Genomic DNA, 16,471 nt, shown 5'->3' on the forward strand with positions numbered 1-16,471 from the left:
GATGGGATTAATCGCAACTGATCTCTGCTTCTTTTCACCCTTTTCTTTTTTCTACCTCTTTTGTTTTTCATTTTAGCTCTCCTCTTTCCCTTTCCCTTCTTTCTCTCTTTTTTTTTTTTTTTTGGCGAGAAGGGGGGGGGGGGTTGGTTTGGGGGGGAGGGGGGGGGCAGAGGCAAAAGCCTTTCTCCGCGACCTTGGGGGGTAGTAAGCACCTTTTTTTTTTGGCCCTCGAAAATTTAACAATTTGCACCACCCCCCCCCCCCCCCCCCCCCATCCCCCCTACTAGATCCGCCAGTGCCTGTAGTTTCATCCCTAGCTAGCTGGTTAAGCTGAATATGGGTTATCCAGTCGTTTCATTCATTAAGTATAATTATACTTGTATCAGGGATATGAGAGTATATCCCTGTTTGTTTTGACTATGTATACGTGTGGACTAGAGTACGGACATTCGGTGCGGCAGGCGGACTATTGGTGCCAGCAGGGGCGTACGCAGGTGGGTGGTATTTTTATGTGGGTAAACCCCCTAAAAAAACTAACCCCCCCCCCCCTTTTTTTTTTTTTTTTTATTTTTTTTTTTTAATAATGCCCACGGCTTACGTAAAGTGACCTTACCCCCCCCCCCCACCCTCCCCCCCAACGAAAAATTTCAAATTTTCAAATATCCTGACCAAAAAAAAAAAAAAAAAGTGTCCGCTTACATTCTACGCGGTCACACCGGCCAGCGTCCTTTTTTTTTCGGCCAGCTAGGGGCGGTGTACTCATCGTGATTCGAAGGTATTTGTCTCCGTGTTCGGTCAGCTCTATCTTATGATAGTTTCAGAGTCCAAATTTTTGTCTACTTATTTAATGTTCGCTTACGAAATTTTCTCATTCATTTTCTTTTTGTTTGTTATTATTTTTTGTGTGTGGCGTGAGCTCATGCGAGAATTCATGCTTTTTGAAGAGCGCCATCTCTTCGTTTGATTACGCAATTGAATGTTTTCATCTTGAACCTCTGACTTTGCCGGGCCCGAAACACAGATAAAATGTCTTTTCAGCGACCTCTTTCAAAATTTGTACGGATCAATGCAGTGCTGGCATCACACGTTAGGTATATATCGAACTTGATGATGAAATGAGTGTCATAATTCGTTTTCGAGATTTTGTAAGCTTGAGAGTTGAATTGTACAGTCCCATACGTTGATGTTTGAGTAAATTTTTGAATTTTGATTGAGAACTAGAATTCAAATCGAAACATAGGTAGAATTATAGACTTATGAGTGAAAAGAAACGATTCAGATATTGTTTACATGACTTTTTCTTCCCATGAAGTTTTATCCCCCCCCCCCCCCCCCCCCCTCCTCTGTTTGTTTTGTTCCGTGCTTGAAAATTGAGTGTGACTTGTTGGTTATTTTGTTCTTGGCAGGAACTGATTTTATCTAACTATTTTTAACCCTCATTATAAGACCCTCATCTCGAGCTTACAATGTACTCTCAACCAGTCAGACGGTGACTCCATCAGCAATGGCGCCATGTAGGAAACAGATTTTAAGGCAGGCAGGAAACAGACACATCATAAACCCTCAAGTTCAGCATGGCAAGTCTACTTTACCTTACAGGCACAAACTCTTGTAGTTAAGCATAATTCATATGTGAACAGAACTGTTTAGTCTGTCGACAAAGACTTGCATATATATATCACCCAGCTATTTAAGAGCTGGCATAGCATATCATTTTCACAAGATCCACAATTTATCTTTTCTTTAAAAGTGAAATAGAGAATCTTTTCTCACAAACAAATGTAGTTTTTGTACATTTATATGCATTTATGTATATTTTCTTGTAAATTTGAGTGCCAATTATTTTCCATAAGTATGGAGACTCCAAGCAATATAAAATTGGATGCAAAAAATAAAGTTCTGTAAAATGTCTATTATTATTAGTTACCAGTATCAGTACATTTTATATATGTGGAGTGTCACTACAGCAGTGTGTAGTGAGGATTGTTACAAGATTTTGTTAAATAAGGTCTAGTATTGAAGACTAGTTAATTCAGTCTGAATTCATAGACTACCAATGGCAATGTATTAGGCATGTACTGCTGTTATCTAATGTCAACAGAAGCCCCCTTGTCTTATATAACAGAAGCCCCCTTGTTTTATAGTGCTAAATGAAAGTACTTTGCATACAATGTATGGGTATGCATTCTGTGTTTAGGCACTTGTGTTGTAGATGTATCGCATATTATGTGTAGAGGCAGTATATCATCAGTGTTCAAGTGAATGTCTCAACAGTGAAGTTGCTAGTTGCAACCATCTTCAAAAGTTTGATTTCCAGTGATTGTGGAGCATTTTACAGACCCGAATTGGTAAGAACTCACTTAATATAATAGTGGTAGTTAATGTTGAATTGTTTTATGAAGTAATGTAAGCTTAGGAGAGAATATTAGACATCTTTCTTGTTATATATAGTTTGGAACTTGAAGGGCAAGGAAAGTTATGTGTGTGCTCTTCCAGTGTACTTAGGAGATGCGTGCATTGTACTGTACTCTCTCTCTCTCTCTCTCTTCTCTGTATCGCTATCCACCCCTCTCTGATCTCACCCTTTCTCTCTCTCTTTCTCTCTCTCTCTCTCTCTCTCTTCCCCTCTCTATCCCTTTCTTCAGCTCTCTATTCATGTTTGTTACAGTGCCACTGTGATGGTGATGACTGCATTATAATGTATTTTAATTAAGACAGGTACTTTCTTATCTAGTAGGATATTATTCTTTATACTTGTAGTTGTTTTGTTGCAGCATATATATGTACATAGACTGCGTAATTAGTTAATTACATACATGCAAGTTGACTTATATTTCATTGTCTAGTCAAGGTTTATAACTTGTTGCTTATAAAACAAAGAGACAGTTTTGGAGTACATGTAGTCAGTATTATGTAGGTTCAATCTCTTTATTAAGCTATTTTGACATGATATATATGCACATGTATTGTTGTAGTGTCTCATAAGTATGAACATTATGTAGTTTGTTTCTCTTTCTGTTGTGTTACAGATTGTTATCTGAAGGTTGAGTGACCATACGACCAGTGAATAAACGACAGTTCGTGAACTTTAACTGAATCTTCGTACCTCGTCATTTCAATCTTGTGAATAACAACTTTAGGGTGTTTGTGTAATCGTCGAAACTCCTCGGTTTACTAGTTGTAAACGGAGGCAGCCACAATAACAATCAAGGATCTGCATGTGCATCCAGTTAGCTGAATGGCTAAGTAGCCTGTGTATCCAGTTAGCTGAATGGCAAAGTAGCCTGTGCATCCAGTTAGCTGAATAAGAATCAAGGATCTGCATGTGCATCCAGTAAGCTGAATGGCAAAGTAGCCATAGACTTAAACGAATAGTGAATTGTATAAGTTACCATGGCAACGGCCACTAGTCTCCCTGATAAGCTCGAGGAAGGGAGCGTTAAAAGTAAGCGCTCCGTGCAAAGCGAAAGAGTTCTTCAAGCGTTCCATGCTGAACTCCAGATGATGGATCAAGAGGATGAACTCAAAAGAATTGAGTTTGCCAGAAAACAAGAAGAAGCAAATTCAAAATTGAGAAAACTCAAGCTCACCAAGCAGTTCAATGAGAGAATGGCAGAACTTGAAGGAAGCAGGGATGACATTGAATATTCAGAGACCCATTCTGTCAAATTAGATCTTCCTGAGGAGAAAATGGAGGACTCCATCCAGAGATATTTGCAATCCCAAGATAGTGTAGCACAGCAGAGCCCTCAACAGTCAAGGAGTGATGTCACTCCTGTGTATGAATCAAATGGGTTGCAAAGGGTAGCTGAATCACTCGCAGAGGTAGCAAGGTCGATGGCTATACAAAGTGCTAGCTCTCAGCAGGTCGCTGTGACCAGTCAGTTGCCGCACATCGATCTTCCCGTATTCAGTGGAGACCCCCTCCAGTATCCCCTCTGGAAAAATGCATTCGTGAGCCTCGTAGACAGGAATCCAGTTGATCATCCTACAAAGCTGCATTACCTGAATAACTCTGTGGCTGGAGCACCAAAGAGGTTGGTGCAGCACTATCTTCTTCTTGGCACTGAGGACGCCTACCACAAAGCATGTGGAGCACTTGCAGAACGATACGGAAGCCAGAGCGTAGTGTCTGCTGCCTTCACAAAGAAGTTGAACTCATGGCCAAGGATCAGCAACCAAGACTCTACAGGATTGAGGGATTTCGCAGACTTCTTGAACCAGGTGGAAGCTGCAAAGGTGACAATTTCAACACTTAATATTTTGGATTTTCCCCAAGAAAACGTAAAGATGTTGGAGAAGCTTCCAGCATACCTCGCACGGAAATGGCGTGACGAAGTTGACAGGTGGCAACGTCGTGGACTTGGTAGCTATCCGACATTCTCAAGATTTGCAGAATTCGTCAACGACGCAGCACGCAAGGCCAGCATTCCAGAGTTGGAGTGCCTGAAGAACCAAGAATCCAGGCCTAGGCAATTTCCAGCTGGAAATAAGGGATTTGCTGGAAAGTCGCTGTCCACTAGAGCATTCAATGGTGGTCAACAAGGCAAGTTCTCATCGTGTCCCTTTTGCAATGAAAAGCACCATCTGGATGAGTGCAAGGAATTCGCCAAGAAGCCTCATCCACTTCGTAAGCACTTCTTCTTCCAGAAGAAACTTTGCATGGGATGTGGCAGTGATGACAGCCACCAGGTAAAGGACTGTCCTCAGAGGAAAACATGTAAGGAGTGTCAGGGAAGGCACCTCACATGCCTGCATCGTCCGCAGAACAGAGAATATGAAGGTTCCTCAAAGTGCACCAACGTCTGTTCCTTACCAGACCAGGACGGGAAAGAACACTGCATGATTGTGCCTGTGTGGGTACGGCATGCTAGCAACCCAGGCAACGAGATCTTACAATACGCGATCCTGGATGACCAATCCAACGTTGGATTTGTGTCGAAAGCATTGTGTGAGAAGATGCGTGTAGATGGAACAGATACCAATCTTCAATTGACAACAATGCACGAGAGTACGCGCATCAAAACCTCAAGGATCTGTGGACTTGAAGTGCTGGACTTTAAGAAGGAGCATGTGGTCACCCTACCAGCATGCTATCAGAGGGACGACGTTCCAGCTAGGAGATCTCAAATTCCTAAGGGTGAAGTAATGAAGAGATGGGCTCATCTGTCCCCCATTGCCGACGACCTCATGCCATACAATCCAGCAATAGAAGTTGGACTTCTCATCGGCAATGACTGCCCGAGAGCCATTAGACCCAGGGACATCATCTGCGGTGGAGAAGACGAACCCTACGCTCAGAGATCCATTCTGGGATGGGGTGTCGTTGGGACCGTTTGCAAGTCTGCAAACCAGGAAATCTTCTGCAAGAAGACATATGTCCAGGACGACTACCCTCACTTTGCCTACGCCAATCGGGCAAAGGAAGTATTCTCCCCAGAAAGAGTTCTCAACGTGCTGGAGAAGGATTTCATTGAAATGAATCAGAAGGGAAAGCCCTATTCCATCGACGAGATGAAGTTCATGAGCATGTTGGAGAAAGGAGTCAGGAAGAGAGAGGATGGACACTATGAGATGCCCCTACCTCTGAAGTCCAAGGAGATGTCCCTTCCATACAACAAGCCCCTCGCCATCAAGAGATGGAATCAATTGACTGCCAGATTCAGGAAGAATCAAAAGTTCCAGGAGGATTACACCGAGTTCATGAAGGGTGTGATCGCTGATCATGCGGAAAGGGTGCCGACAGATAGACTGAATGCCCAAGATAGGGTCAACTACATCCCTCATACAGGAGTCTACCATCCTCGGAAGCCAGACAAGATTCGAGTTGTCTTTGATTGTTCAGCAGCATACCAGGGAGTCTCTCTGAATGATCACCTCCTACAGGGCCCAAACTCGATGAATAGCCTATTGGGTGTTCTCTGCAGGTTCCGCAAGGAAGAGGTGGCATGTGCTGTTGATGTAAAGAGCATGTTCCACCAGTTCTTCGTGTCTCCAGAGGACAGAGATTTGCTGCGCTTTCTCTGGTGGGAAGACGGTAACCCGGAAAAGCAAGTCGTGGAGTACCGCATGACCGTCCATCTCTTTGGAGCAGCAAGTTCACCCGGTGCAGCCACCTTCGGCCTACGAAAGGCAGCAGAGGATGGAGAAGATGAGTTTGGAGCTGACGCTGCTGAATTCATCAGGAAGGACTTCTATGTGGATGATGGTTTGACTTCTGTACCTTCCACACAAATAGCGGTGAAACTTCTGAAGGACAGCCAAGGGATCTGTGCCAAGGCAGGTCTTAAGCTGCACAAGGTCATCTCCAATGACATTGACGTTCTGAAGAGCTTTCCAAAAGAGGACAGGTCAAAGGAGGTCCAGCAGTTAGATCTCGACAAGGATTCACTGTCTCTGGAGAGAGTTCTGGGAGTCGTCTGGCGGATCCAAAATGATGTCTTCAACTTCATTGTGGAGATAAAGGAAAGACCCTTCACCAGAAGAGGAGTCTTGTCCACGGTCAGCTCTTTCTACGATCCATGTGGTTTCATCAGTCCTGTGATGCTGCCTGGGAAGCGAATCCTGCAGGAGATGTGTCGCAGTAATGCCGACTGGGACACTCCAATGCCAGAAGCACTACGAGCACGCTGGGAGAATTGGTTGGAGGATGTACGTAATCTGGAAGGACTACAGATTCCAAGATGTCTCAAACCGAATGGGTTTGGGAAAATCAAGCAGGTGGAGCTCCACCACTTCTCAGACGCGAGTGAAGATGGCTACGGTCAGTGTACGTACGTCAGATTCATCAATGAAGACGACAATGTTCACTGTGCATTGGTGATTGGGAAATCTCGAGTTACGCCACTGAGGCAGATCACGATTCCAAGGTTAGAACTGGCTGCAGCAACCACATCTGCCAGGATGAGCTCTTTCGTGAAAGAAGAGCTGAAGTATCATGACGCTAAGGACTTCTTCTGGACAGATAGTCAGGTGGTGCTAGGATACATACGGAATGAAGCCAAGAGATTCCATACTTACGTAGCCAACAGGGTACAACAAATCCGAGACCTGACAGACCCCAAGGACTGGTTCTATGTTGATACCAGAGACAACCCAGCCGACGAAGCCTCAAGAGGAATGTCAGCAAAGCAGCTGACACATGACAGTCGCTGGCTCAGAGGACCAGAGTTTCTTTGGAGAAACCCTACTCATCAAGCTGAGCAAACAGATGCCTACCAGCTTATGGAAGGTGATCCTGAAGTGAGGAGAGCCAATGTTATGTCAACGCAGGCAACTGCAGCAAACACGAAGTATCCTGATCAGTTCAAGTCGAGCCGGCTTGAACCTTTCTCAAGCTGGTATCGTGCTAAGAAGGCAATCGCACGCTGTTTGCAACTCAAGGACCGACTTCGAAGAAAGGAAGTCAAGCGATCTTCATCATCAAGCCAAGGAAATGAAAGGCGGACCCTCCCTCCTCTGACAACATCTCAGTTAGTGGAGGCAGAAAGGGTAATTCTCATGGCTGTTCAGATGGACCATTTCAAGGATGAAATGGAGGTGCTGAAGAAGCTTGATGCGGTAGACAAAATATGTGACAGAACAGTGGCTCGATCAAAGAAAGATGACATGAAGAGGACCAGCGCCCTGTACAGACTCGATCCTTACCTCGACGAAGATGGACTGGTTCGAGTAGGCGGTCGCATTACCAGAGCCAACATGTCCCGAGATGTCAGACATCCAGTCATTCTCCCTCGACATGGACATATCAGTCACTTGGTGATCAGGCACTACCACCAATGTGTTCAGCATATGGGTCGAGGCATCACTCACAACGAAGTTAGGCAACATGGATTTTGGGTGATTGGAGGATCATCAGCAGTCTCGCAGTGCATTTCTGGCTGTGTGAAATGCAGAAGTCTGCGAAGGAGGCCACTGCAGCAGAAGATGGCGGATCTGCCAGAAGACAGACTGGAACCAACACCTCCGTTCACATACTCAGCAGTCGATTACTTCGGACCTTTCCTGGTTAAGGAGCGACGAAGTGAGGTGAAAAGGTATGGAGTCCTTTTCACTTGTATGGCATCAAGGAGTGTGCATCTAGAGACAGCCAACAGTCTGACCGGATCCAGCTTCATAAATGCCTTGCGGCGATTTATGAATAGACGGGGAGTGGTGCGACAGCTGCGATCCGACCAGGGAACAACTTTCATAGGCGCCCGTACCGAGCTGAGACACGCCTTAGCTGAAATGGACCAGTCTCAAGTGCAAGAATACCTACTGCAGAACGGATGTGATTGGATACCGTTCAAGATGAACGTACCTCATGCATCTCACATGGGCGGTGTCTGGGAAAGGCAAATCCAGACTGTACGTCGAGTTCTAGAACCCCTTCTGCAAACGGTGGGTAGCCAGCTGGACGACGAGGCCTTCCGGACATTTCTAACAGAGGCAGAGGCAATCATAAATGCAAGGCCTCTGACAACAACGAATCTGAGCGACTCTGGTGCCCCTGAACCACTGACTCCAAATCACCTTCTGACAGCCAAGGCGAAGGTGGTTCTTCCTCCACCGGGAGCCTTCCAGCGCGAGGACCTCTATTCACGCAAGTGGTGGAGGCGGGTTCAGTATGCAGCCAACGAGTTCTGGGCTAGGTGGAGACGGGAGTACCTCCAGGAGCTGCAGAGCCGCCAGAAGTGGGTTCTTAAACGTCGAAACCTTGAGGTAGGCGACATCGTCATCTCAAAGGAGAACGAAGATGCTCGCGGTCGGTGGCCACTCGCACGCGTAGTCGATGTCTACCCCAGCAAGGACGGTTGCGTCAGAAAGGTCAAGATACTGATAGCAGACGGAACATTGGACAATGAGGGAAAGCGTAAACGCCCTCCCGTTGAACTTGATAGACCTATCCAGAAGTTGGTACTGTTGTTACCAGTTGAAAAGTAATTTTGACTGTCACAAGTGAAGACCAGTGTATATTCCCCCTCAAGGAGCCTTTGATATTAAATCGCGAACAATGTTTTCAGCTCATCTGAACAATAAGCTAGGATTAACATGCGAGTTTCATAAACAGTTATGTTTTATAGTATTCACCTTTTAATGTTTTGCAATGTGATAGATGTTGCAGATTTGTATTTATCATGTACATGTATATTGATTTTAGGTGTTTGTCTTTATTTAAAGTGTAAATGGACAAGCCATTTAAAGGAGCCATGTCACTACAGCAGTGTGTAGTGAGGATTGTTACAAGATTTTGTTAAATAAGGTCTAGTATTGAAGACTAGTTAATTCAGTCTGAATTCATAGACTACCAATGGCAATGTATTAGGCATGTACTGCTGTTATCTAATGTCAACAGAAGCCCCCTTGTCTTATATAACAGAAGCCCCCTTGTTTTATAGTGCTAAATGAAAGTACTTTGCATACAATGTATGGGTATGCATTCTGTGTTTAGGCACTTGTGTTGTAGATGTATCGCATATTATGTGTAGAGGCAGTATATCATCAGTGTTCAAGTGAATGTCTCAACAGTGAAGTTGCTAGTTGCAACCATCTTCAAAAGTTTGATTTCCAGTGATTGTGGAGCATTTTACAGACCCGAATTGGTAAGAACTCACTTAATATAATAGTGGTAGTTAATGTTGAATTGTTTTATGAAGTAATGTAAGCTTAGGAGAGAATATTAGACATCTTTCTTGTTATATATAGTTTGGAACTTGAAGGGCAAGGAAAGTTATGTGTGTGCTCTTCCAGTGTACTTAGGAGATGCGTGCATTGTACTGTACTCTCTCTCTCTCTCTCTCTTCTCTGTATCGCTATCCACCCCTCTCTGATCTCACCCTTTCTCTCTCTCTTTCTCTCTCTCTCTCTCTCTCTCTTCCCCTCTCTATCCCTTTCTTCAGCTCTCTATTCATGTTTGTTACAGTGCCACTGTGATGGTGATGACTGCATTATAATGTATTTTAATTAAGACAGGTACTTTCTTATCTAGTAGGATATTATTCTTTATACTTGTAGTTGTTTTGTTGCAGCATATATATGTACATAGACTGCGTAATTAGTTAATTACATACATGCAAGTTGACTTATATTTCATTGTCTAGTCAAGGTTTATAACTTGTTGCTTATAAAACAAAGAGACAGTTTTGGAGTACATGTAGTCAGTATTATGTAGGTTCAATCTCTTTATTAAGCTATTTTGACATGATATATATGCACATGTATTGTTGTAGTGTCTCATAAGTATGAACATTATGTAGTTTGTTTCTCTTTCTGTTGTGTTACAGATTGTTATCTGAAGGTTGAGTGACCATACGACCAGTGAATAAACGACAGTTCGTGAACTTTAACTGAATCTTCGTACCTCGTCATTTCAATCTTGTGAATAACAACTTTAGGGTGTTTGTGTAATCGTCGAAACTCCTCGGTTTACTAGTTGTAAACGGAGGCAGCCACAGGAGGGTCCACCCACCATCTAGTAAATATATACAGAGATGCCAACCGTTACGGTTTCGCCGTATTTGTTACGGTTTTAATGCTCTTGTTACGGCGTTACGGTAAACAATCAAAATGTTACGGGGAAACGATAAACAAAAGTACATTATAGCGAATGCCGCCTTATCACATAGCCTCCGTACACAGCGCTGCATGTTGCACTCATTTACACATAAGTTCACTGAATTTGACTACACTGGATAGGCACTTTCGCGCACATGGTCCGTCCGCCGCCATCTTGTTTAATTCCAAAACAACACGGCCGCTACGTGCGGTCGTGCCTTTTCGGGGGAGCATGGGGGTAGATGATCGTGCGTGCGGCGCCCGCAATACCCATTCATAGTATAGTTGCGAAGACTTCGGTGATTCAGCGGGCGCAATGCAAGTGCGTTATACGGTGTGTTGTTGTTCGTGAACGCCGGGCCTAGCGGCCTGGGCTGGTGTGTCTGTGGTACTGGTGAGTGAACGTGTGCGTGTGTAGGATACGAGTTCTGCATGCCGTTTGACTGTGGATTCGAATTTGCCATTTGACGCTTGAATGAGGTGTTTTCTTCCTGAATATTATCATGGATTCACTCAAAAGAGCAAGTACCCGAGGAGGAGATCCTTTGACTGGAAACAGATTTTTAAAAACGTTTTTATGCACATCTTTATTTTGGACTTAAAAATGGTAGGTTCGAAATGCAGTAAGAGTGATTGGGTGTTTGTGTACGTTTTGCGCGAAAATTATGCTGCGGTGTCTTGCGTTACGGAAATACCCCCATTTGTTACGGACAAATATGGTAAATGTTACTGACAGCCATCCTATAGGGTTGGCATCTCTGTATATATAATATGTGTATATTATATGAGATGAATATATTGAATTGAACCATCAAAATGGAATATACTTATAGTTTCCACTTTCCACAATTTCATCATAAACTTTTTTCCATGATCTTGTTACAGCCCGAACAATGTTCATCCAGACTCAAGACACACCCAACCCAAACAGTCTCAAGTTCTTGCCAGGAGTCGAAGTCTTGGGAACAGGCACCAAGGACTTCCCCAGCGCTATGAATGCACATGGATCACCTCTCGCAAGGTACGTTTATACTGTCATTCAGCACCATCAGCTGCTTTTAAACTATTCTTTAATTCTGGTATTAATGAAGCTAGGCTCGTAGTGGAACTTGGCCGTGTCTCTTGTAACTATCATGATCATCTCATCAAAAAGTGTGTATTAGAATTAACACACATGTAAAAGGGATGTTGGTGAACATGTACTTGAATGATGCCCTGACTAACTTTCATATTGCTTCATTGATTTGACATCCAAATCAGAATCATTGTAAGGGATCCTAGTTAAGATGTCTAAATTTAGATATGATGAAGGATAATTGCCAATGCCTTCTACAATTATTTAGTTTCAGTTGACTGATATATTTTAGGGCAAAGAAATTATTCAAATATTTCAATCTTTCATCATTACCAAAAGGCCACTACATGTATTTAGGGAAAGAGTGCCGGCAGAGTAGTTTCCATGGCAATGACTTTATCTTGATTCCATTGATAGAAATCCAAGAGGGCAAGATATGATGACAGCCTTTTAAATTTTTGAGGTTGAACTTTAAATCTGGGTAGTTTTTGTTTGTTTAAAGTAAACTCATATCAATCGTTAAACTATCTTAGAGTGATGTAGACCCCAGTACTTGAAGGGCTTGGGCTTTATCACAATTAAACAAGCATATAGAAGATGATGACAATCCTTGAATCCAATCATATGTATATATATTGTGTGCTGAGGGCCTGGATAGCATTAACTCATAGTTTAACACAGAGCTAACACCCTTTTCACTGCCAGCTGATTAACTTTGAAGTGATATTGCCAATTTTAAAAAAAGAACCAAAAACAAACACTTGTACAGAGCCTTTTATCACCTTAACACAGTGGATGATAATGATCAACATGAGTTAGATATTATTGACCTTTTCCCCTTGTTAAATGATGCCAATGATTCCTCCCTGATCTTCCCCTGAAGGCAATTGTTCAGGATAGAGGGTGTACAAGGTGTCTTCTTTGGGCCTGACTTTATCACCGTAACAAAGATGGATGATGATAACATAGACTGGAGGGTTTTAAAGCCAGAGATCTATGCCACTGTCATGGACTTCTTTGCAACAGGAGTACCTATTCTAACAGACGAGACGGCTCCAACAGATACAGGTACGAACAAAGGGTCAAAGGTCAGATTAATTTGAAACTAGAAACTTACATCACAAATCTTTCATGAATTTTACACATAGGCTGTTAATGCAGGGAGAAAGTTTGTGTGGTTGCAAACAATCAGTGTTCATTTATTTATGCCTGGACCTTGGCCAATTTCCAAGACTAACCAAATTATTCTAACAAAGACCCATCAATTTACCTAAAACCCAACCTTAAAAATTGCCTGAAAACCCAATCATAGCCCAAGCCCCAATGAAATGTTTCACATAATATAGACTATATGCTATTTTTCTTAGGAATCAGTGGTATTTTATTTTTTCATTGAATTTATATGGCCTGTTCACATGTCAATGAGGCAAATATGTTTTCTGTGTTCATTTTAGAGATTCAAGAAGATGACGATGAGACAGTGATGATGATCAAGGAGCTCCTAGATACAAGAATTAGACCCACTGTACAAGAAGATGGAGGAGACATAGTCTATATGGTGAGAAATGAACCTTCTGAGAAATGTTGGGTTCAAGATCAAGATTAAGTTAGAAAATGTTTGAGATCAAGTTCGAGATCAAGATCAGGCTTACATGTGTAAAAAAACAAAAATAATGATGATTATAAATACAGGTAGATTATTTTGCTGATCTCAAACTCCAGTATTCCTCCAGTCTCTGGGAAGGCTAACAGATACTGCACCTTGCCTAAGGGTGCCCTTGAACTATGCATTGCAGGGTAGGGTTGTTCAAATCCATAAGGCTGTAGAAGCTATAGCCTCCATTAAAAAAGCCTGCTTCTATACAGCTGTTGAGCACCGTCTGCCCTGTAAGTGGACAGACTACAACCCCTGCTGGTCACCACACCCCTGTGTGTTTCTATGGCCTTGGGTTTGGCATGACTTTACGAACGATTTGTATATGAAGTGCCAGATAGGATGCCCAAAGTTTTTTCTGATATTTCCAATAACCTCAATTAAATTATGGCAAAAAAAATACTTTGTATTAAAAATGTTTGTTATAATAAGTATGTTAATCTACATCTGCACAGTTCAATTTAGTTGATGTAGTTAAAAATAATTGAGCATCCCATTTGGCTTTTCATATTCAAGTCGTTCGTAAAGTCATGTGTAACTTACGAACAGCTTTATGAAACACGCCCCCGGCAGAAGTGTGATCTTGAACTATGCATTACATGGTAGGGTTGTTCACTTTCCTAAGGCCCTAGACGGCTGCATACTCTGAGAAGCCTGCATACCATGTTCCTTGTTGTTTTAGGTGCCATCAAGCCATCCCTGACTCCTAGTAACCCCATGGACAGACTATCTCTAACTTATTCTGTCTTGTGTGAGTTTGCACAACTCTATTAAAGGTATAAGACCAGTTCTGGTCATGCAATTGTGAAAGAAACGGTGTGGAATGGATCAGAAAAAGTTGATCATGTAGCAAAGTATTGGTGTGTACTGCAAGGTTCTGGAGTCATCAAAATCATAATAAATTTGGCCTAGTCTTGGTAAGTAACAAGCACTGTACACAGAAAGATGTATATGGGACTACACAAATGGTGTCGGAGTACTACTACTACTCTTGATTTCCTTATCTTTCTATGCTCATTACTCAGCCAGTATACATTTTCTACCAAAATTGTTTGGCAAAGGACATTTACTTGTAATCTTGAACATTCAGTGTAAGTTTTGTTTGATTCTGTGATAATTCCTTTTCTTTTTTTACCAGAACTCAAGTTTATCTTTAAGGACATGTCTGTTTCTTAGGTCTCACCTTCAATCCTTTGTCTATCTCTTCTTCTTTAACTCTGTTCCTAGGAACGATCTATCTTTCTCACTCTGTCTTTCTTCCTTAAAGGGCAATCCAACCCTTGTAATAAGTAGATTTATATAAAAGCAGAACAATAAAAGATAAAGAATGACAAAAGTTTGAAATGAATCAGACCAATAGCAAGGAAGTTATGAATGTTTGTAATATGAGATCACTATTAAATCTACGCAAATCTCAAATTGGTAGTTTGGTTAGTAGTTGTGACGTAGGACAATTTGCCGTTTACAATGATATGTATCACTAATTCCTGTTTTTCTTGCAAGTTCCTTCTCCCTTGGTGCACACTGTCCTTGTGCTGCTGCTCATTTGATAACCTGCACTTGTTTTGTCCATTCATCTCACGCCCCCTCTCCATACCACTTTCCTTTCAACTTGATTCCTTATTATCATCATTTTCTCTGCGTTGTCTTATCATGTTTCTCCCTCCTTCCCTCTCTCTCTCTCTCTCTCTCTCTCTCTCTCTCCTGTCAGGGTTTTGAAGAAGGAGTAGTTAAACTCAAGCTTCAGGGAGCCTGTACCAGTTGCCCTAGCTCTATCGTTACCCTCAAACATGGTGTCCAGAATATGTTGCAGTTCTACGTACCAGAGGTACTCTCGGTCGAAGCGGTAAGGATAATACATTCTCGTTCTCATCATACATGTACTTTATATACCTCACTTTAGAAATCTAACCATCTGATTGGTCGAAATTGGAGTCCTGATTTTAGCCATGCCCACCTACCAGTCAATAGTCTTTTGAAAAGTGCCCTCATACCCATCCGGTCAATACTCTTGGCGCGCCTCCGGGTCATGGCATGATATGTGCATGTTCCCTTGAGCCTATAAAACAGCCAGGCCTCTATATTATTTCACCATTTTTTTCTCTTGCACTTTTTCAGTTCATACATGTTCATGTACATACATTTAGACATATACAGTTGTATTTGTATTCTACAAGAAAGATTTGGTGAAGTTTCTCTCTTTCTCTCTCTCTCTCGACTTTGTGTTTTTTTCTTTCACATAATTTATTGTATTTTTTTTAACTCTCACAAGCATCATTCCTATACTCTCTCTTGGACAATGCATTATACATCCAAATTGCATTTGTTTTATGTTACCTACAGTATGATGAAAGATACATGATTTTGTTTAGATTGAATTAGAATACTGTAGTGTTTGACATGAAATCAGATACGGTAATGTATATATTCTGATTGCCAATTTGCAGGTCGAGGATGAGCGAGATGACATCTCAAACGAACAACTCAAGAAGTTAGAAGAAAAGATTGGAGACGTCCCGACCTGAATGTTTGGATAAGAGCATCACGTATACACATATCACAGCCTCTGTTAACCCGGTGTGGTCAATGGTTCATTTTGTGGTTTGGTTCAATACCCTAAAACTTTATGTCAGATGCATGAGCTGAAAGAGCAGTTGCTGCTTAACGTGTCTCCATGTGTTTCGCATCATAAATTATAATGTGAATTGGCAACACATTGAAGTTTAAAATTAGTCTTTTACCATACCAAGTGATTTTTTTTAAACATTATGAAAATGTTTGTGTCCATATATTCTTTTGTTCAAATACAGCATACATGCCAACTGTTCAGATTAAAGAGGAACATTCCTCTTTTTGGGAGAAGATAATTATCATTTTAATGCAGGTGTTCCTCTTCCTGTACAAATTTGTCTGTAGTATTGAATAGGAGAGTTAGGATTGTTCCTCTTTTTTTTGAAAATAGCATAATTTGTACAGATTTCTGATTTTCAAATGTTGGCATGTATGATACAGTAATTATGCCTCCGTTACGAAGTAGCCGGAGACATTGTGTTTTCGGGTTGTCCGTCCATCCGTACGTCCTGTTCTCGTGATCGCATTATCTCAAGAACCGACTGATGGATTCATGTATGTAACTTGCAGAGCCAATGAATTGATAAGATTTTGGGGTCACGAAGTTAAAGGTCAAAGGTCATGGGGCTCATTAT

The 16,471-nt window shown here is 42.0% G+C and overlaps 2 protein-coding genes across 4 annotated transcripts; both read left to right on the forward strand.

Annotated features, from left to right (window-relative positions):
- The first annotated feature begins 943 nt into the window (after positions 1–943).
- LOC594156 (NFU1 iron-sulfur cluster scaffold homolog, mitochondrial) lies at positions 944–16,106 on the forward strand. Of its 2 annotated transcripts, XM_030979242.1 has the most exons (7): positions 944–1,091; positions 1,447–1,577; positions 11,422–11,557; positions 12,495–12,679; positions 13,066–13,169; positions 14,977–15,111; positions 15,713–16,106. In XM_030979242.1, the coding sequence occupies exons 1-7, from the start codon at positions 1,027–1,029 to the stop codon at positions 15,788–15,790; spliced, it is 834 nt and encodes a 277-aa protein (XP_030835102.1). In that variant the 5' UTR covers positions 944–1,026; the 3' UTR covers positions 15,791–16,106. The 2 variants fall into 2 exon arrangements, with proteins under 2 accessions (XP_030835102.1, XP_030835103.1); XM_030979243.1 differs by lacking the exon at positions 1,447–1,577 and having other exon boundaries at positions 949–1,091; positions 15,713–16,040.
- LOC100890507 lies at positions 1,963–10,328 on the forward strand. 2 transcript variants are annotated; one of them, XR_004063002.1, is made up of 2 exons: positions 1,963–9,584; positions 10,266–10,328. XR_004063002.1 is itself a non-coding variant. In XM_030979241.1 (2 exons), the coding sequence occupies exon 2, from the start codon at positions 3,394–3,396 to the stop codon at positions 8,923–8,925; it is 5,532 nt and encodes a 1,843-aa protein (XP_030835101.1). In that variant the 5' UTR covers positions 1,963–2,348; positions 3,030–3,393; the 3' UTR covers positions 8,926–10,328. The 2 variants fall into 2 exon arrangements, 1 of the variants encoding a protein (XP_030835101.1); XM_030979241.1 differs by having other exon boundaries at positions 1,963–2,348; positions 3,030–10,328.
- Positions 16,107–16,471: the final 365 nt, after the last annotated feature.

The sequence above is a fragment of the Strongylocentrotus purpuratus genome, unplaced genomic scaffold, assembly GCF_000002235.5.
Source record: "Strongylocentrotus purpuratus isolate Spur 01 unplaced genomic scaffold, Spur_5.0 spur5_scaffold_10, whole genome shotgun sequence".
In the NCBI taxonomy this organism is placed as follows: Eukaryota; Metazoa; Echinodermata; class Echinoidea; order Camarodonta; family Strongylocentrotidae; genus Strongylocentrotus; species Strongylocentrotus purpuratus.